General features: G+C 42.0%; 1 protein-coding gene across 7 annotated transcripts in view; it reads left to right on the top strand.

Moving 5' to 3' along the window:
* Positions 1-21,641, top strand: part of KYAT1 (kynurenine aminotransferase 1) — a 187,954-nt gene that overhangs the window by 124,838 nt on the left and 41,475 nt on the right. For 3 of the 7 annotated variants that reach the window (XM_033962021.1, XM_033962023.1, XM_033962019.1), the window contains 3 exons: positions 14,087-14,197; positions 19,490-19,548; positions 21,044-21,194. In XM_033962021.1, the coding sequence (XP_033817912.1) occupies positions 14,123-14,197; positions 19,490-19,548; positions 21,044-21,194 (285 nt within the window). In that variant the 5' untranslated portion in view covers positions 14,087-14,122. Of the gene's footprint in view, positions 1-242; positions 297-8,416; positions 8,440-14,086; positions 14,198-17,727; positions 17,811-19,489; positions 19,549-21,043; positions 21,195-21,641 lie in introns of those variants that run through there. The other 4 variants (XM_033962020.1, XM_033962024.1, XM_033962025.1 and 1 more) reach the window with 4 other exon arrangements.

Here is a 21,641-nt window from a genome sequence, read left to right as displayed (position 1 = left end):
TTCCTTTAAGGCAGGGCGATTTACGTAATAAGTTGTAAAAACAAGAAAGGAATGCTAGCAGATTTAATAGTACAGAGGCCATTTGAACCTTAGGAGTTATGTTTGATTTACAAATGCGTCTGTGCAAGGTGTGAGATACCATGGTTAATTTAACCTCCTTCTGGTCCTGGAGCTATACTATGTTACAGTATGTGTCATATTCCTATTGCTCAAGACATCAAGAACCGGGATTAACTCCTCCCTGTTGACCTCACTTCCTGCTGAAGAGAGGCGTGGGATCCGAGGAGGATTGGGAGGTAGGTAGGGAGACTAAAATTAAAGGGTGCAGTAAAAGACAATAAGGTCAGTTTCAAGGATCTGTGCTAGTGGTTACTGTCTCGGGACAGATTTCTGATTATAGATGTTGTTTCCCTAAGATAACGAGTGTTTCTGCTCTTCAGTTTGTGCGAAGGCTTTAATTTTCTCTGTCAGTTTGTGAACTCTGCACTGACTGACCTTTGACTACTTGTCTGCTGTCTGACCGGGCCCTGCCACCTAAAAAGCAAAGAATACTTATTTGGCATTAGAGTTAGTTTACTCTCTTTCATTGGTGTTCAAGGTGAATTGCATTCAGGTACACAAGTTATTTTCCTGTCACCAGAGGGCTTATAATGTAATGGCTTCATTAACTAACAGTATATAAACATGACCATTTATTAATACTCTCTTGAGATTAACATGGTCAGGCTATTTAACATGTATTAAATTATATTAATGCATTTTAATAAATGAGGTCCTACATTTGTACATTTATTTATTAGGATTTATTTACCACCTTTGTGAAGGGATTTACTCAAGGCAGTGTACAACAGGAATAAGTCAAACAAAAGTAATAATTACAGCAGTAAAAATACTCAACTAACAGTGCAAAGTATGGCATAGTATGCAACATTACAATGTCAACACAATATGCAATAAAAATTTCTAGTGCAATGTGCCTAGTGGTCCTAAACAATAGGGTTTTGCATCTGAACCCGCAAATTGCTTCAATTATCTTTTCAACTCCGCCTTCTTCCCAGGGAGCTGCTCATGCCTCCTTAGTTTGTTTTCTGCAAGCAAGTTGCTCAGAAGTGTTTCTGCTCTGAGGTTTTCTTATTTTGTGATATTTTACTAAGTCTTCAGTTGGAGGCTTGGTGCCCAGAGGTTCCCACTTGTTGGGACCTCTGCCTGGGAGAAGACGCAGACTCATGCTGCTGAAGTGCTGCTAGCAGGATCAGCCTTCGGGGACACCTTACCAGCTAGCCAGTCTGTATTTTTGAAGCTCAGGGGCCATCCCCTACATAGCTGCTTGCATCCCTATTTATTCAGGAGCTTAAGCACAGGCTGTGTGACTCTTGGCTCAGCTGGGATTAATAGTGGGCCAGCTACATGATCCTCCTGGGGGTTGAGGCTCAGTCTGACCTTGGTCTGACTGGCAGCCTGAAGATCAGGTTTATCTAGCAAATCTGTGAGGCAGATTTCTTCTCCATTTGATCCAGCTGAATTCCTTTGCTGAAGCAGACAGGCACCACTTGGCACAGAGAGTAAAGCTATTATAGCCTATGGGAAAAATCAGGGGGGTTGGGGTCCTCAAAAGTCAAATTTTAAGGTTTCTGCACCTCTGCTGAAACTCCTTTTATCCTTCAAAGAAATCTCCACGGGGTGTTTTTTGGTGCAATTTTGCTGGCGATGGCCATCTTGGATTTTAAACTGTCTTTTTTTTTTTTTTCCTAAAACCTCCATCTGCCTCAAAACCTCTTGATTTTGCCTTCCTACCCCTATATTATGCCAAGTTTGCGCTGGATTGCTGGCTGAGGAGCTTCCATGTCCTGCATGCAGCGGAGTGTGTGGGGGAGGAGCAGAGGTCTTGGACTCAGCTTTCTCGGAATCCTACGGGTCTGGGGATCCACAGGAAGTACATTCCCAGGGGAAGAGACCCTTTCCAGAGCCCTCCGAAGGTGCAATGGCCAGACGTGTGGAGCCCAGGAGAGCCTGCTGGAATCCTCAAGACCCTCAGTACAAGGCTTCACCCTGGATTTTGTGAGCTTTATATGGACTGCCTATTTGAACTGCTCAGCGCCTATTTGATCTGCTTGCAGCGCACCAGAGGTGATGGTGAGTGTGGCACAGTGGTTAAAGCTACAGCCTCAGCACCCTGGGGTTGTGGGTTCAAACCCACGCTGCTCCTTGTGACCCTGGGCAAGTCACTTAATTCCCCCATTGCCCCAGTTACAGTAGACAGATTATGAGCCCACTGGGACAGACAGGGAAAAATGCTTGAGTACCTGAATAAACTCATGTAAACTGTTCTGAGCTCTTCTGGGAGAACAGTATAGAAAATTGATAAATAAATAGTACAAGGGAGCTCCCTTCAGCATGTGCCTTGGCCAGATGAGGACATAGGCTTGGATCAGGAGGTTTAGTCTAACATAAGTTGGGAGGATGGAAAATTTGATTCCATGCCATTGTTGTCCCAGGATGAAGCTTCCCTGACAGAGTTTGGTTCTTTGCATGAGAGCAGCGATCAAGAAGTGGCAGTGGTCCTGGACCAGGGGAAGACCCTATGGTGTGCCGGCTTTTTAAAGCCTCTGCGCTCTTGAGCATTATTTCCACCTTGCTGAGAGAACTGAAGCTGGAAATTCCTCCAGCTCTCTCGTCTCAGTGCTCAGATATGTGCAGCTTTATTGCTCTGACTACCTGCTTTCCCTCCCATCACAAAGCTGGTCACAGACCTCTGGGAGTTTCCATAGGGGTCCCTGCAGATGGCTATGGCCAAGCTTTACCCAATGTCTTCAGATTTCCAACAGCTGTTTTAGCCAAAGACGGATTCGCTGGTGGCGCAGGTCACCAAATGCACATCACTGCCTTACCCAGTTCAGGATCGTTGGGCACTGGCTCAGCAGAAGTGGTCCATTTGATTAATGCTTCAGACACTGGAGAAGTATCTGGAAGGCAAGATAGTCGGTCTTCTTGGACAATGCCACAGAAGTAGCCTATGTCAACAGACAAGGAGGCACCAGAAGCACCCCATTACACCTAGAAGCTCAACTCCGCTTTCGGTGGACTAAAGCTTATTTGCAGGCTCCCTTGGCCATGCATGTAGTGGGAGTGGAAAATTTGGACGCTGACTTTCTCAGTTGGTAGGCATTCGACCTGGGGAATGGTCTCTGTCTCCCTGGTTGTGCAGCACCATAGTTCAGTGGTGGAGGCCTCCACAGGTGGATTTGATGGCCTCAGCAGCAAATATGAAGATGACTCACTTTTACAGCCGAAGATATGAACTCGAAGGTGAGGGGTTAGACACATTAGTCCAGTTGTGGCCGGAGAAAGAGATGCTTATATGGGAGGCTTCCTTTCTGGACCTTATGGTCAAAAAGGTGTTCTTGGTGGCGATTACGTCTGCAGACAAGTCTCTGAGTTGCAAGCTCTTTCTAGCAGGGAACCATTCCTCAAAATTATGGAAGCCGAGCTCTCGTGCATGGTTCCATCCTTCTTACTGAAAGATGTCTTAGTCTTCCACAATCAGACAGTATGCTTGCCTGCCTTCCATCCGCCAAAGAAAGAAAAAGGACAAGGCATTGCATTTGCTGGATGTCAAGCTAATCAGCTAGCAGCCTCAAACGGAGCAGGAGGACAGGAAGATCGCTCCTGCTCCATGCACCGGCTGACTACCAGGGACCTGAAAATTGCATGGGGGAGTTAGGAGGGTGGTGTGGTTGTCAATTTCAGCAGGCACAGGAGGCAGAAGGGATTTCTCCTGTCCCGGCCACCGTGAGGCTGCCGAGGAGTCAGGGGCTGCATGGGGGGTATTGCATTTGGATGCAAGATGGGGGGGATCCTTCATTTCCCAGCCCACCACTGGACTACCAGGTCTTCTGGCAGGCCCTGTGGAGGCCTACAATAGGTCAGAGGGGTGGGGCAGGTAGGCAATGGCCCAAATATAAGCCAAGACCCTTATTTTTGGGCCATTTCTTTGGCCCAAAAATATTAGCTTATATTCGAGTATATATAGTAAATGCTCTGATGTTCATAAGAACTGAATGAGCGTTAGAGCATTTACCATGCCAGCTCACAATAAAACACTCTATAGCTACTTGATAAAAGGAACCCTGTATTATTTACTTATATTCTACATAATGATCAAACACTAGACTATTTTAATATCCTATAATAAGGTTCCCTGCTGACCATATTAGTTACCATATGCAGTACAATATATAAATACAAAATTACTCTTATATTCAAGTATAAATCAGTCAAGTCAGGAGCCAAAATTCGCCCTCTTACAAATTACATCCTTCCTCTGAACATTGGTCTGTTGTATGCCAACCGATGATGTGATTATTCCTGGCGCATCCCGCACCTGCTAAATGGGACACCGCCCCAGCATCCCCTAAAAAACGTGGGGACATCTGCTATCCTCCAGCAGGGGTATGTACGCCTCCAGACAGACCATGTCGCAGGTTCAATCCCTCGAACACATCAGACTCATAATACTTAATCTTCAGGGTGCCCCACACTGCAAGCACTTCACACACATTTATAAGTCATGAGATGCATCACCCAAAGGAGAACAGGAGAACTCAAACCCACTGTTCCAATAGAACTTGTCCTTTAAATCACTGGATCTCCATATTGAGTCCTGTAGGGGGTCAGTGTGTCCTATAAAACTATGAACTAAAAAAACTTAGGCGGTTACCTATTAATTAAATCAAATACATAAACCACCAATAACCGAAATGATACGGAAAGGATTTTATTAATAATACATAGGAGTATGTGTGCAGCCAAAAGAAGTGTTGCTAGAGATATTTTCCCTGACGCAGCGGGGAAGTAGTGTATCCCGCGAAACGCAGGCTGCGTCGGACGTTTAAAAGTTACGAGCAATGGCCTTGGTTTTCTAGAGCAGGAGATATGTACTCTAAGCTTTACAAGCAGAAATTAATTAAAGAAGTTTACAGCACAAATGCACTTTCCAATACAGCATTTTAAAGCACCAGTACTTTAGATAAGTACTTTTTTCTGTTGGTTTTCTGTTCCAAAATGAATTATTAGGTGATTGAATAGTGAATTTAGCATGAATTAGAAGATTTATATCAAATGAATTTTATGAAGAAATTTTTTTTTTAAAAAAAAAAGAAAAAGTAATGAATTTAATGAATGAATTAAAATATTGTAGTATTAATTGAATTTAAAAGGTAGGCAGGATGGGTTCAAGCCAGTGATGTAAGCAGGAATAAGAGAAAAATTTGGTTTGTCTCTGAGAAAACCTGGGATGGGTGTAACTCCATTATCTGAGGCTTGTTCCCTTTATTAATAAAATCCTTTCACTATAAAACTATGAAACATATATATAGGAAAAACTTTTGGTGTTGGATGACATAGATTTTCCAACTTTATTCTGGATAGAAATGTCTCATCCCTAATAAAATCTCTGACCCAGGTCAACCTATTTGGACATTATGCAACTAAATCTGGCACTCTCCTCCCTGGATCCCAAAGTATTATCAAGGAGCATGTATTTTATGGGAGGGTTTTCTAGTTTGAAGTTGAACATGTGGTTCAAATCCGTTTACATGTTTAACACCAGTCCTATTGATGCATGTGAGCAGGAGCTTTCAGGAGAGAATCATGGGAGCTAAACAGTAATGCTGCTATATTATTGCCTTGTAAGGTGGGAAGTATACCAAAAAAGTGCATTTCTAAGTTGAGCAGCCTGATAGTATTGGTAAAAATCAGGCACTGCCAGCCTCCACCCCCCTTTTCTTAGGCAGTTTTAATATTCTCAGAGACACTTTAGTCCTCCGTCTCTTCCAAAGAAATTTAACTAGAAGTATATCCAATTGTGAGAAAAAGGATTTTGGGATCTGGCATGGTAACATCAGGAAAGCAATGGAAGTCTTGGGAGTATATTCATCTTGATCACATTTATTCTAGTAAGGATGGAGGCAGCCAGAAAATCCCATCTGTCTAAATCTTTCTGGAATGTCTCCAACAAGGGAGGATAATGCATCCGATATAAGTCACATATGTTGGCTGTAACCTAAGATCTCTAAATGCCATTAAAAAGGAAAATTGGGTCTAATTTTTTCCTCTTATGTTCAATGGCATATTCAGTGGAAGTATTATGCTCTTGTCGGTATTGAGCTTGTAGCCCGACACTATGCTATAGGCTGTACTAAGCTGTAGAAAAGCAGGTAAGGACCTCTCTGGCCACATACAATGCAATCTTGTGTTCCTCTGTTCCCATCTAGAAGCCACAAATGTCCCCACTGGTTCTTATTGCCTCCACTAGTGGCTCCAGAGAGATTGTGAACAGAAGAGGCAATAATGGGCATCCTTGACGAGTGCCTTTACCTAAGTCAAAAGTATCTGAAAGTTTGCCATTAATCTTAATCTCTGCCTTGGAGGACCTACGGTGTATATATAGCCTGAATGACAATAAGAAACCTAGGCCTAAAATTGAGAGACTTCAACAGGGCAAGAAGGAAATCCCACATTACCCCATTGAAGCCTCTGCATCCAATGACCGCATCAGTGTGGATTCAGCATTCTCCTGAGCCAATGAGCAATGTTCAGGATTCGTCTAACATTGTCCAACGTGTTTCTCTCTGTCTGATCTTTAAGGATGACAGTCCCTGTGACCCCATGGAGCCCAGTGGCCAGTACATTTGTCAGTAATTTTAACATCTACATTTAAATAAAGATATCGGATGGTAAGAGCTGCATAAAGGGATCTTTCCCAGCTTTGTGTAATATCATAATATTGGCATGGTGGAAGGACTCGGTGGGGGGGGTTGCTGTCTGTTAGGGCAGTATTTAAGACTTTCAGTAGAACCCTGTTTATATATGGCCAAAACTTTTATAAAACTCTGTAGGAAAACCATCAGGTCTTCCTGAGGGGGTGCTTTTAATGGCTTGCCTTAGGAAATCCAACTATTCAGCTCTATCTGATGAGAGAGATTTGTGTTTCATAAGTTACAGAAAGGGGACTAGCTGCTCTTCAGAAGCTCTATGCTCAGAGAAGTAGAGCTCCTTGTAAAATTCTACAAAGTGACTTTATTAATGCCTCTACCCTACATACATTTTCCTCCTTGTCTCGCACTGATGTTTGGGCTATTCTTCTTTTTTTCCAATTGGGAACCCATTAATTTATCTATTTTACCACCACAGATGTATTGTTTAAGACCGACCTTTTTACATATACCTTCCATTGTTTGTAGGTCTAGATTGAGCTCCCTCCTGATGTCAGAAATTTTTTTTAGCAATTACTGCTGAAGGGAGTCCTTGATCCTCACAAAAAAGCAACCTAAAGGTATGCATCAGCTGATTCCTTTGCAATGAGCATTTCTTTTCCCACACTTCAATCTCAATACATTCCCTCTGAATACAACTTTCATTGCTTCCCATATCATTAATACCTCCATGCCATCTGTAATATTAAATTTAAAACAATTAAGCAGTGCTCCAACTCTTTTACATAGTTTTCTTGAGCAACAGGGAAGTATTCAGAGTCTAAGTACTTAACACTGATCCCGTTTCTTAGTATCAAATAAGCACAAGAACAAAGGGGTGTAATCTGAACTAATTATGAGCCCTATGTCACAGGAGGTTAGTACACATTGTTCAGTCCTATCTAACAGAAAGAAATTTATCCTGCAGTATGTATTGTGACTAGATGAATAACATGTTTAGTTTCGGGAATCTGTGTGCTTATGCCTCCTTATGTCAATGTAAGCAATATTCCAAGCATAGATCGAGCGTCAGGGAACTCAATCAGCCCTTCGCCTCTCTCGCTATATCCAATTAGTTGTTCATAACCCAAATGAGATCTCCTTCTAACAGAATAGGTAAATTTGTCCATCCTCTCAGTCTTCAGAGTTTTGCTCAGAAATAAGTTGTCCCCTGTTAGGTGTATAACCACATACCAAACACAGTTCCAGCCCTGTTCCCCCTTATTGCAGCTCTAAAGCAATACATCTCCCTTCCTGGTATTAAATCCTTTTTGTTTGGAACCTTATCCCTTTATGCACTATTTTTGAAGAACCGCCAACTAAAGTTTACTTCCCCTATTCGGGAATCTTTCAGTAATTTGTCCTGAGTTTCCTGCAGTAAATATATATCTTCCCCATCCTATCCACTTTGATAGTAGGAGGAGTGTTAATTTATCTATCCGAGTATGAAAGAAAGTAGCAAGCATGTCTAAACAAGTCTGGGCATGTTGTGACATGTCTCGAGGTTACTCATGCATAGTTGTAGCTCAGTGCAAATCTAACATTCCAAGAGAGAGGATGTTGGGAGAGGCCTTGTACGAATCAAGTAGGAAACTGCTACATTTGGAGCACCATTCAGTTATTAAATTTCATACAAAAGAAGGGAAAAAGCCAAAGGAGATCCATCAGTGCATGTCTGCAGTTTATGGTGAGTCTTCTCCATCATCCTACAAAGTAAAATTTTACAAACAGTCCATTGAAGATGATCCTCACACTGGACGGCCTGTGGAAGCAACTTACACAGAAATGTGCAAGAAAGTTGTGGATTTAATTTTGTCAGATAGATGAATTAAGGTTTCCCAACTAGCTGAAGAAATGGGCATCTCGACAGGTACAGTTTGGAAAATAATTCATGAGGAGCTGGGTATGTCCAACATTAGTGCAAGATGGGTTCTGAGAATGCTGTGCCGTGTCAAAAGGCCACAAGGCTCCAGTGTTGTCAGGAGAACTTGGAGATGCGCCACGAAGGCCAAGTTAATTTATTTTTCATTATTTGGTGACTGGAGATGAAACTTGGGTCTATCGCAGAGATGCTGACTCCAAAACGGAGTCAATGCAGTAGAAGCACAAGTCATCCCTCACCCCAAAAAAGTTCAAGACAGAAAAATCTGTAGGTAAAGTCATGTCAACTGTCTTCTGGGATGATGAAGGACTTTTGCTTCTGGAGTTCATGCCTCACAAGACAACCATAACTGGGGAGAGTTAACACCAACACAATTATCGCTTTGCAGGAGTCAGTTAAGGATAAAAGGTGAGGAAAAATCACAGCAGGCATGTTGCTTCACAACAATGCACCAGTGCACATGGCATGACAATTACAGGCTGCCATTCGAGAATGTGGGTTTCAGCAGCTGAACCATCCACCCTACAGTCCTGACCTGGCTCCCTCGGATTATTTCCTGTTTCAAGATTTGAAGAAATCTCTCCATGGACAGCAGTTTTCAAGTGATGTATATGTCAAGGAAGCTGTGACGTGGTTTGAAGGTCAAAGAGAAGAATTATTTTCAAAGTCATTGAAGGAAAAGTGGATGAAATGTATGGAGCTATCAGGGGACTATACTGAAAACCCCCCCCAAAAAACAAAATGTTTTTTGAAAACTCTCTCTTTTCTTTCCTACTGAGGTAGATAAATTATTGAACACCCCTCATAACTTCTTCCTTTTCTGAAAGCTTTGCAAACCCCTAAGACACCAGCTGGCCAGTCTTGTTTGAGTTAGTCTTCATTATATATGCAAAGCCTATAAATTAACTTTGTCTCCTACACCCAGACTACTAGTTTTGCCCAATTCATGATTCAAATCGATTCACTGATTGTTTGGCTGAATTGATTCAGGCCTGCTTGGGCTAACCCTCTGCTGGAGTCCTTTCTTTTGATATAACTTCTTGTTTTGCAAAACAGTAAGTTACATCAGAAGGAAGGACTGAACTCTGGCATTGTGGAGCTTCCGCATTGGACCCATATGAGGGGACACTGCTACCACCTATGGACTCAGACTTACATGGGGGGGGAGTTTGCTGCTGCCAGTGGACCCTGGAGGAGCTGGAAGCTGGAGGGAAAGTCCAGAAGGGAGAAAGAATGCTGGATCTGTGGTGGGGGTTTGACTGGCTGAGGCTGAAGATGGTAGAAAAGGAAGAGAGAGGATGCTAGCTATATGGGTGGAGGGACTGAAGGGAAGAGAAGACGGTACTGGTAACATGGGGTGAGGGGGGCTAGAGGGAAGGGAAGAGAGAGGGTGCTGGCCCCTCACAAACTGCCAGGGGTAGCTGGGGACAGAGGAGTACATGAGAAAGGGGACAGGCAGACATTTTTCCTTAAGATTGGACCTGCAGGAAGGAGGAAAGGGAAGGTACAGAAATGGAAAATGGATGGTGAGCATGGAGAAAAAAGAAAATGTAAAATAGGCAGGAGACACTGGCAAGCGAGTTGTCAGAAGACAAACAGAAACCAGAGCCTGGGACCAACATGATTTAAATAATAAAATGACCAGACAACAAAATGTAGAAAAAAAAATTATTTTCTATTTTGGATTACAATACTAGGCTGGTGTTAGATAGTGAATGCAAGCTAGGACCTAACAGTGTTTGTTTTGTTTACACTTGGCAGCGCTGGTGTGTAAGTTGGAAATGGCAAAGGGCTGGGTGAAGAGGCTGCAAAATAATTTTAAAGCTATATCACGTAAAGTGAATCAAATCATATTGAATAGAAAAATCAATTCAGTTGTCAAAATCGAATCAAATTGAAAATTTTTATCCTGAATTGGACAGCTTTACAGTCTGCATGTTATACACTCTATTAACATCACAAAATATCCCAGCCCTATTTAGAGCAAAAAACCTCCCAATCCCCATAAAATAAGCAACAATACAACCATAAACAGCTATTACCAGGTCTTAATCTCTCCGTGCCTTTGAGATTAGTCATGGGGTGTGCCAAGAATCGTGCACACAGATTAAAAATGATTGTATGAATAGCCTTACCTCCCTCCTTTTTTTCAAGTCCCTTGCTTAGGTAGAGTTGATGAGGAGGAATAACTGGATCTGTATAAGTCATGGTAAGAATACAACTTCCAAAACTTGGCTATTATTGATCACGAGCTGTAAAGCTGTGAAACTGCTCCGGCACACAATTGTCTGCTGAGTAGATTCCCTGTAATTCCTAGAGATAGCATCCCTCTAGCTGTTCTCAGTGCAACCCTGCAACTATCTAATCCATCTTAACCTGAATTAAAGAATAAGAAAACCAAGCGTTGGACCAACTTGGGTATCTGGGCCAAGGTGCTCATTTACTGGTTCCTGCTTGTGCAGCTCTGAAGTTAATTGTTGTGCTCTGTTTGGTTGTCTGCGTCTTCTGTTGTTGTTAGAGATTTCCCAGCATTCCACTCCCTGTCCATCTGGGGCAGATTGCAAACAGAGGGTCATTTGGGAAACACAATTTTACAAATTTCTTTTGTGTCAGCAAATATTATTTGCTTTCCCTTTCATCACACCTTCAGCTTTGCTGGATAAAGCATTGCAAATTGTATAGTATGACTATTCAAGCTCATTTTAACGTCCCAGAACTGTTGACACTTTTGATCTAAATCAGCACTATAATCCTGGAAAATAAAATACATTTGCTCCTTTATAAGTAAGAGGTCCATTTTTTTTTCTTGTCGGCTGAAAAAGCAATTCCTGGTGCTTTTCACCAATATTTTCACCAATATTGGGCATGGACATCTGTCTGGAATGGGTGACTGGCGCGGCACACAGTGCGCTTTTTCTACAATGGGTTTGTTAGCAGAGTTGAAGTGGGGAATAAGTCCATAAAAGTGTAGTTGCTTACCTGTAACAGGGATTCTCTGTGGATAACTGGATAATGTAGACACACTTGGTATTTCCTTGCCTGTAGCCTGTAAAGCGGAATGGTCCTCTCTAGCTTGTTGAAATTCTTTTCCTCCAATCAGCAGTCTGCATTCCTCCCGCCTTGATAACGTCATAGGAGTTGGAATTTAGTCAATAGCAAACTAAGAAGAGGTAGCGTAAATTTTGCAAATCCTAGAAATATGTTGTCACTTTTTATTTTTTTTATTATTAAGGGATTGGAGGGTGGGCGGTGTCTTTGCATTATCCAGTTATCCATGGAGAAACCCTGCTACAGGTAAGCGACTATGCTTTCTCCTTGGATAACATGGATAATGCAGCTACACTTCTCCCTACCTAAGGGTTGTAATATCATCATATTAAATAAAGTTCTTAGGCCAACCCCATTAGAGAACGGTGGAGGAAGCAATCAATTCTGGAGGATTGCTTGTCCAAACTTGCTATCTGATTTTGCTACAGTTTCCAAGCAATAATGTTTGGTAAAAGTGTGTTCATAAACTTTTACAGAGTGGATGTGGCAGCATGAAAGGCGCCACTTTGGGGTCTGCAGTGCTCATAGTAGGCTCATCTGCCCCACCCTAGACTCAGGAGACTGCTTTGGTATATCCCATTGGTCAACTCGTTTGCCTTTTGCGCTAGAAGGGAAGATTTAGGTTTTTACCTCTAATATTCTGTCAGATTTAATTTAGCCTGCTTGCTGTCTCACATATGTATGTATTTCCAGATGTTTAGTATCTGTTGTTAGACAGATCCAAAGAGTACTGATTGATTTCCCTGCTTCAATGTGAAAAGCATGAGACTTGAGAGCTACATAAGTGTTAGTGCTGGTTGTACTCAGGTAGGAGGCTTGGTCAATCCCATCTTGTTTTCAGTTATATTGGCATTGATTTGTTGCCTTTGACTTGTTGCCGAGCAGAACAGGAATATCTTGGTTGGGGAGTACCCCATATCCTGCCTCCTTATTTCTCCTTTTATAGAAATTATCAACTGTTTTGATACGAACTGAGGAGATGGGGCACAGCCCAGAAATGCAGGAGGCAGACCCAAGAGAAAAAGGTAGATGATGCCTTCTACAAACTCATGAGTAAAGGAGAGTAACCCATTGGTCAAGATTTGTAAGCTTTTCTGCTAGAAAGAAGATTATTGAGGTAAGAACCTAATCTTCCCATTGGTTAGAAAATATAATTTCCCCTAAATGTGTGAGCTGTGAAGAGATTCAGTATTAAGTCACAAGTAGAGAAAATTTTTCCCCTGTCCCGTCAATTTCTTTTTCTGTTCCTTCCCCATTCCTGTAAGCTCTTCCTTAACTGCTAAAGCCTCGAACACTTATGATTTGAAAGTGTGTGAGGCTTGTGCAGATAAGGACAGAGCTTGCAGGAATGGGGCAGAGACAGAAAAAGAAATCGACGGTACGGGGAAAAATTTGTCCCCGTGTCATTCTCTAGTCACAAGCTTCATGAAGGTAGTAAAATTTCTTATACATCTGTTTGGAGTCAAATTTGACATGTCTTTGTGTCAGCAAAATAGCAACCAATTTTATAACAAATAAGAATAAACTAGTAACCTGCAGGGTTAAAATGGTCAGATTATGCAGAAGTGATAAACAGTAGGACTCGACACTGCAGAATCTGCCTTCCCCAGGAGTCCAGATCTCCAATGTGTCACACTTATGCAGAACCAAACTTTATGCAATTTTTGTGCCAAGTAGAAAATCACAATGTTTTGCTTCAAGCAACATTGTGATTTTCTACTTTGCGCAAATATTGCATTTTTTAGTTTGGTTCTGCATAAGTGCGACACATTAGAGATCTGGACTCCTGAGGAAGGTAGGTTCTGCCGAAACATAGACTGTGTCGAGTCCTACTGTATATCACTTCTGCATAATCTGACCTTTATAACCCTGTGGATTACTATTCTTATTTTTAATACACTTTTTTTGTTATATACCTGTGTCGTCCCTATACTGAGAGGTGGTTTACATTCTTTTTTGTTGGTCTGAATGTAATAAGCTATAAGCCAGTGTTGACAACAGAACTGCAGATTACAGAACCCAGGGCTGGCCCAAGGGTAGCTGATGCCCTAGGCAAACCTTCACCATGTCACCCCTTGTCCCTCATTAATTTTTTTTTAAATCTGATGCTATTAATGCAGGCTTTTTAATATTTACAGTTAGGTCCAGTTTTGAAAAAATCTTCCTCCACTGTCCGTAAAATTTGTTTACTCTTTTGAGATCTCTTTTGAGATCTTGGATTGGCCACTGTTGGAAACAGGATGGGATACTGGGCTTGATGGATCTTTTGGTCTGTCCCTATATGACAGTCCTTATGTTCTTTTGTCTCTCTCTACAGTCTCTCCTTCCAATGAAAGGATGAAGTTCTTTGTTTAGTGGACAAGAGCTAAAGATTGTCATATCTTCTTGTTTTTCTGTCTTGAAGGATTGAAGGTGATCTACTGGAGCACTAGCTTATGTTATGCTCGTTAAAATAGGACCGAGTTGTCGTTTTCTGAGAGTGGCAACTGAAGATAGCTGCAGGTTGTTCCAGAAGGTATGGAAGCCCTGTCTTAAAGCATTTAGGAAGAGTCTTTTATGAATGACATTATGAACTGTTGGCAATGACAAGTCATATTCTGTTGTTGGTGGCAAACGCATCTTGGCCTGGACCTGGAGAAAGAGGTGTGGGTAAAAGCAGAGAAACCCACATTATGGTGAACATCAGGAAGGAAGGGGAGGCTGGATGCTGACCTTTTTGTAGGAAAAGGCAGCTGATTTGGGGGGTACGATTCATTTCCAAATAAAGAGTGAAAGAATAATATTTTCCTACAGTGAGAAGCTTGCAACACAAATGCAGTTTGCAGGGTCCCTCTACAACAGGGGTGTCAAAGTCCCTCCTCGAGGGCCGCAATACAGTCAGGATTTCCCCAATGAATATGCATGAGATCTATTAGCATACAATGAAAGCGGTGCATGCAAATAGATCTCGTGCATATTCATTGGGGAAATCCTGAAAACCCGACTGGATTGTGGCCCTCAAGAAGGGACTTTGACACCCCTGCTCTACAATCAGCTGTTTCATGAGTTCCTCTCCTGGAGACACAATACTTGTATTTCTCTGTAACCCAGAGAGGACATTGAGTTTTACCCCCTCCTACCTGTGTGGCCTTTCTTCTTTTTTTTTTTTTTTTTAATGAATATTGTATTTTTTCCTTTCTCTCCCCTTTTGTTTCTGGTCATTGTTTCTTTTTGTAACATAGTAACATAGTAGATGACGGCAGATAAAAGACCCAAATGGTCCATCCAATCTGCCCAACCTGATTCAATTTAAATTTTTAATTTTTTCTTCTTAGCTATTTCTTGGCAAGAATCCAAAGCTCTACCTGGTACTGTGCTTGGGTTCCAACTGCCGAAATCTCTGTCAAAACCGACTCCAGCCCATCTACACCCTTCCAGCCATTGAAGCCCTCTCCAGCCCATCCTCCCCCAAACGGCCATATACAGACACAGACCGTGCAAGTCCACCCAGTACTGGCCTTAGTTCAATATTTAATATTATTTTCTGATTCTAGATCCTCTGTGTTCATCCCACGCTTCTTTGAACTCAGTCACCGTTTAACTCTCCACCACCTCTCTCGGGAGCGCATTCCAGGCATCCACCACCCTCTCCGTAAAGTAGAATTTCCTAACATTGCTCTTGAATCTACCACCCCTCAACCTCAAATTATGTCCTCTGGTTTTACCATTTTCCTTTCTCTGGAAAAGATTTTGTTCTACGTTAATACCCTTCAAGTATTTGAACGTATGAATCATATCTCCCCTATCCCTCCTTTCCTCTAGGGTATACATATTCAGGGCTTCCAGTCTCTCCTCATACATCTTCTGGCGCAAGCCTCCTATCATTTTCATTGCCCTCCTCTGGACCGCTTCAAGTCTTCTTACGTCCTTCACCAGATACGGTCTCCAAAACTGTTTGTGCATTCCCTGTTCTAAGAGATATGTAGACGGCGGTATATCAAATAAATAATAAACTTGAAACTTGACTGGAGAAAGCCCAGAATAAAGAGTAATGTGAGGGAGGAAAATATTCAAGTGTTACATTGGAAGAGGTTCTTGAAAAAGAAAGTAGAAATAAATAGGAAACAATTTGTCCTGAGAGTCCAGTGTTCCCTTAAAGCAAACAAACAACAACATTGGCTGGACAGCTACATAAATGGAGCTGAACTGACCTACGTCGCCTTTAGAAAAACCATAAAAACTGCCTTATTCGACACATATGTCAACTAAACTTCAACTTCACCTCTCTCTTTTTCCTTTTTCTTTAACCTAATATGTCCCCCCTGAAAAAATTCTAAACAAACAGTATTATGTAATTCACCACTTCTAAATAAACTGTATATTAAAATTGCTGCATTTCTAAGATACTATATACTGTAATTTCTCTATCTGCATACTGTAAATCGCTGATTGTCCAGCTCTCTTCAGTTGTAAACCGCCTAGAAGTCGCAAGATTATGGCGGTATAGAAGAATAAAGTTATTATTATTATTAAAAACCTGCATTCCTACAAATTACTAATAGAAAACTTGAAAAATCAAGGGGACTGATATTCACAAGTGATTGTGTGTTAGCTAGTGCTTCGTTTTTAGCTTAATGGCCTGGATAATGTATATACAATGTGGCTGTATAACTTTCTAAGCAGTTAAACTGTGCAGGAATTGGGGCAGGCCAGGGACGGAGCGAAAACCTATATGGAAAATTACAGTGTTATGTTTTAAGTGCTGCCTGCCACACAAACAAGACTTTTTACAGATAAGAGGTTGGTATTCAGTTAAACATGAGTGCCACTGTTGAATATCCTATATAATAAAACGCCAGCCGCGCATGCGCACTCCTATCGGCGTGCTTCCATGATCAGTAGGTCTGTGGCCGCAGGAGTGCGCATGCGCAAATCTCCAGCACCTACCTACACTCGCCGGAAGGACTGGACCCCAGCGCTGGACATCCTGCTCTCCTGTCGGCTCCTCTCACGAGCCGCACCAGCATCGAAGAAGGCTTCCGACGCTGGCGGGGATCGAGAGGAGCCGCGGTGACACCTCAAGGGGCGGGAAGGGAAGCACCAAAAAAAGACTCCAGCCGCTACTTTCTTCGTGGTCCCGACTCCAAACGCCGATTCAAGCAGCGTGTGCAGCACTCTACACACGCTGCTTGGGGGCCTTCTACTGCCCTGATTTGCTCTGCCACATCTCTGATGTCATCAAGGACGTGCCAGAGTAAATCAGGGCAGTAGAAGGCCCCGAAGCAGCGTGTGTAGAGTACTGCACACGCTGCTTGAATCGCAGGTTTGTCGGGAAAGGGGAGCAGGAGAGAAGACATGCACAGCCACTTGCAGCAGGGGCTTAGAGGGCAAGAGAGCTGCAATTGGACAGACTGAGGAAGGAAATGTTCAGATAAAGAAGAGCTGAGACTGAAGAAGGAAAAAAAAATAGGAATAAATACCTACAGGGAAACACAAGATCAGGAGCATACAGAGAAAAAAATACAGCATAGAGGTTTGCAGGAATAAGGAACACATAGAGAAAGTAGAGCAGAGACCCCTGCGACAAGAGAAAAAGAGCAAAGAGACTGGGGATAAGAAAGAGAGCAGACATGCTTGCAGGAAAAAAAGCGAGGCAGTAATGTTACAGCTGGAGAGTGCAAAGTGAGGAAGAAAGCAGAGACAGCGCTACACAGGGAAATGGAGGGGGAGAGAGACAGAAAGGAAAAAAAAAAGACACACATATATTCTAGCACCCGTTAATGTAACGGGCTTAAAGACTAGTAGTATATAAATTCTTCGCATTGGAGATTAGTTCTAAATCTAGTATGCCAAACAGAATGAGAATGTTGGATTGTAACTTTGTTGCAAAGTGCAGTGGGTGGCATTGGCTCCTTCGGGTGAACATTACCCATGCATTGCATGCTGCTCATTGCACTTTGCCCCTCTTTGTAAAAGAGAAGAACCAAGATCAGCTTGGGGACTTGGTGATTAAAACTTTGTGTAAGCTTACTAAGATGCGAGTTTTATACCTGCTCTAGGCTCCCTGGGTTAGAAGGGTTGTCGAAGAATACTGGAGGAAGGGGGGAGCCAAGACGGTATAAAAAAAATTCTCTCTCCAGGAGCCTAAGGTACTGAAATGTTTTCCATTTTTTTTGTTGTTGTTTATTAGGGGGCCCTCTATACTACTCAAAGAGCAATATGACAAAGAGTTACCATTCTATTCCTGCATCCACAAGAAGCAGGGCCGGATTTTCCTATAGGCTAACTAGGCTTCAGCCTAGGGCCTCAAGATCAAGAGGGGCCTACATTCAAATTGTTAGCAAAATTAAAATTACACTATTCTAAAAACAGTGAACACTAAAACACTGAACCGAAAATAAGGAGAAATTCTACGCTTCGGGATTGGAACCGGCTCCGGCTGCAACGGGGCGCCGACTTGGCTTCTCCCTTTCTTTTTCTTGCCCTGGGAGGAGGATTGGGGAGGGAAAGACGTCAGTCCGGAAACAGCTGGGCAAAGCCCAGCCCCGCGGGGAGAGAGGCAAAACGTGAATCCGTCAGGACAGGGCGGCCCAGACTGGCATCGGGGGTTTCAGTGGAAGGGGGATGGGAGGCAGGCAGGCTGGCATCGGAGGGGGGGTGGGGGGGGTTTAATGGAAGGCAGGCAGGCAGGATGGCATGGGGGGTGTTCAATGGAAGGGGGATGGGAGGCAGGCGGGCATCGGAGGGGGGATGAGGTGAGGAAGGACGCACTGGGGGCACTATGGACATAGGAAGGGGCAATGTTGTGTGTTATGTTTGATTAGTTATTGTTACAAGTACTATATATGGTGCTGAGAATAAATGTCCAAATAAGTGTTCTCGACTTTTTTTTATTAATTATCCGTGTCACATTTTTTATAAAGGTTAGTACCAATAACAACATGTTTCATTTAACATATTGATATATATCACAGTAATGATGTATTTTATTATCTCTCATGTAATTTACAAACTTAAAAATGGGAGGTGAAAGGGCCTCATAAGTGGAATAGCCCAGGGCCTCTTTTCATCTAAATCCGGCCCTGACAAGAAGCCTAGTTTCAAGTTTTCAAGTTTATAAGGATTTTATATACTGCCTATCAAGGTTATCTAAGCGGTTTTTACAATCAGGTACTCAAGCATTTTCCCTATCTGTCCCGGTGGGCTCACAATCTATCTAACGTACCTGGAGCTATGGAGGATTAAGTGACTTACCCAGGGTCACAAGGAGCAGCGCGGGGTTTGAACCCACAACCCCAGGGTGCTGAGGCTGTAGATCCAACCACTGCGCCACACACTCCTCCTCTGCCTAGATTTAGTGGCATATTTGAGGAGGAAACTAGACTTAGTAGAGTCCCCTCTTCCCCTCTCTCTCTCTCTCTTTTTTTTTTTTTATACTTTTATTCTAACTCTTTCCATTGTGTGACAAAATATTTTCACCGAGCATATAATTAAACTCATTGATAGAAGATGTGATAAAACAGAGTAACTCAAAAAGGTTTGAGTAAATAATGAGAAAAAAAAATACTTAAATTTCTAAGGAAGACCAGGGAGAAGCCACAAGTTATCTGTGCAGTTAAGTAACATGGAAACTTGCTACTTTTTTGGGATCCTGCCAGGTACTTGTGACCTAGTTTGGCCATTGTTGCAAACGGAATACTGGGCTGAATGAACCTTTGGTCAGACCGGTATGGCACTTCTGGCAATTCTTATATTGTTGACTAGGATAGAGTGCTCACTTTATCTTTTGCCCCTTTTAAAGAATCTCGGTATTTTGTTGTCTCCTCAGGTGAGAATGTCCCAACACATACAAGCTCAACGGCTGGAAGGAATTGACAAGAATATCTGGTAAGTCTGGAGTCTTAACCAATGGAGGTATCTGAGGATACCAGGGAAAAAGATGGCTGAAGGAGAAAAGAAAGGTAGTTACCCTTTTCTCCCCTCTATGTTTGAGAAGATAGAGTTTAATTGAGTCATATGGGAGTATAAAGAGTGCTGCTACTATCACAACATACAAGAAGAAACAAAAAACAATGTGGAGAAATGATGTTCCTGAGATGGACTTTATTAATATTAAAATAATATTAAAACTTGGCAAACCACATAAAAACCTCTAGGACACAGTCCTCTGAAAAGCTTTGGACCCTGGACCCAACACGGTCCGTGTTTCAAAAGAATGTCTTCTTCAGGGATCCTTTGAATAATATTATAATGAGTTTCATGCCATAGTATCCTGTATGCTTAAAGGCATCACTAGATAGTACGTGGTAATTGAAATGAATAATAATAATAATTTATTTTCTTATATACCGCCCCACCAACAGTTCTGGGCGAATGAGATGCCATGCTTAATGTGGTATTGTGCAGAAATGAAAGATGCGATGACTGGTGGTAAGATGCATTCATATGTGATTGGAGCCAGTGAAAGTACGGTGAGGAACTGGGGATAAGATTGTAGCATGTGAAAAAAAAGGTGGAGACCAAGTAATTGGGTGGAAAGAAATGTGACAAAGTGCCTAAGATTATTGTGACGCTTGAAAAGAAAGTAATGACACTCAAAAAGAGAGTAATAACTCTTAAAAAGAAAGGACACTCGGAGAGAAAAAAATTATCTTGTTTTCGTCTTTACTATCACAACATACAGCACTTACTGACTAATTTCAGTTCTGACCTGAAGATGAGATGCAGCTAGAAGTTTGATGTTAATAATTAAACTTATAGTAAAAGCAGCAATGGCTGCTTTGTTTTCCCCTCCTAATATAATGTAATATCAGTTTGTATCATGCCTTCCTAGAGGTAAAGTTATATGCAATTCGTGCTACATCAAAATTTTTTTTTAAAAAAACCCCATCATAGCAGTTGATGTGTAATCATAAAAATGATATATAGCTAAACATAACATAATTCAATATATAATTAAAATATATCAACATATAAAAAATACACAAATAAATTCATGATCCTACCACCACACTGAAGCTCAAAACCCCAGGAAGGAAAAGCTAGTCTATATTCAAAGCCTCCTATGTTAAGACCTTTATACCACCTAATCTTTGCCTCCCACCAACTACCTAATTGCAATTGGTACCAACTTCTCCTCCTACCCCAATTGCTGTCTAAAGGAGCAATTTACTTTACTAAGAGTGCTTCTCAAGATGACATCTGAGAATGGGGAGGTGTCATTACTTGCCAGAAATTTACAAAATAAAGGGTTGATTTGTGTGCTCTGCTTTCTGTGTAGAGAATTGAATATTATTTCTTTCTCATAGAACAGTGGAGAGAGGGAAAGGCATAAAGCACAAAACCACTCTCTGAACTAGTTCTGCCTTTCTCTCCTCTGCAGGGTGGAATTTGTTAACCTGGCTGCCAAGTACATGACTGTGAATCTGGGCCAAGGTTTCCCAGACTTCTCCCCTCCGTCCTTTGTGAAAGAAGCATTTATCCGTGCTGTCAGTGGGGAGAAGCCCATGCTGAACCAGTACACACGGGCCTTTGTGCGTGTTTTCCTTTCTCCTCTTTCTTTGTTGCCTTATGCTGCACCCCAGAGATGCTTGCTGCTGTATGATCGTTTTATTGTAACTATGTTTTCCTTCTCTAGGATAAAATTCATGCAGTCTCAGGAAAAACTGCAAGCCACAAAGTGCAGTGTATTAATAATAATATTTATATAGCGCCTTAAATCGGGTGGTTTTATAACGCATTACTGGCACATAGAGGTATAGCGAGACCCTATCTCAGAGCTTAGTGTCTTAAGTGGATAACAAAGGGAATAGGTACAAAGTGACATATTCAAAGTCACAATAAGAACCGTATGTGAGTGGCATTTGAACCCAGGTCTTCTGGTTTCCAGTTAATGATTATAACTAGTAAGTAGTGAGCATTAAATAACTCCAAACTCCAGTTTTCATGCTTTTCACCTTAAGGTCGCCAAATCTAGCCCA

The sequence above is a fragment of the Geotrypetes seraphini genome, chromosome 10 (assembly GCF_902459505.1).
Source record: "Geotrypetes seraphini chromosome 10, aGeoSer1.1, whole genome shotgun sequence".
Taxonomy (NCBI): domain Eukaryota; kingdom Metazoa; phylum Chordata; class Amphibia; order Gymnophiona; family Dermophiidae; genus Geotrypetes; species Geotrypetes seraphini.
The sequence above is the reverse complement of the archived record's forward strand: the minus strand, read 5'-3'. Positions and strand labels throughout refer to the sequence as shown.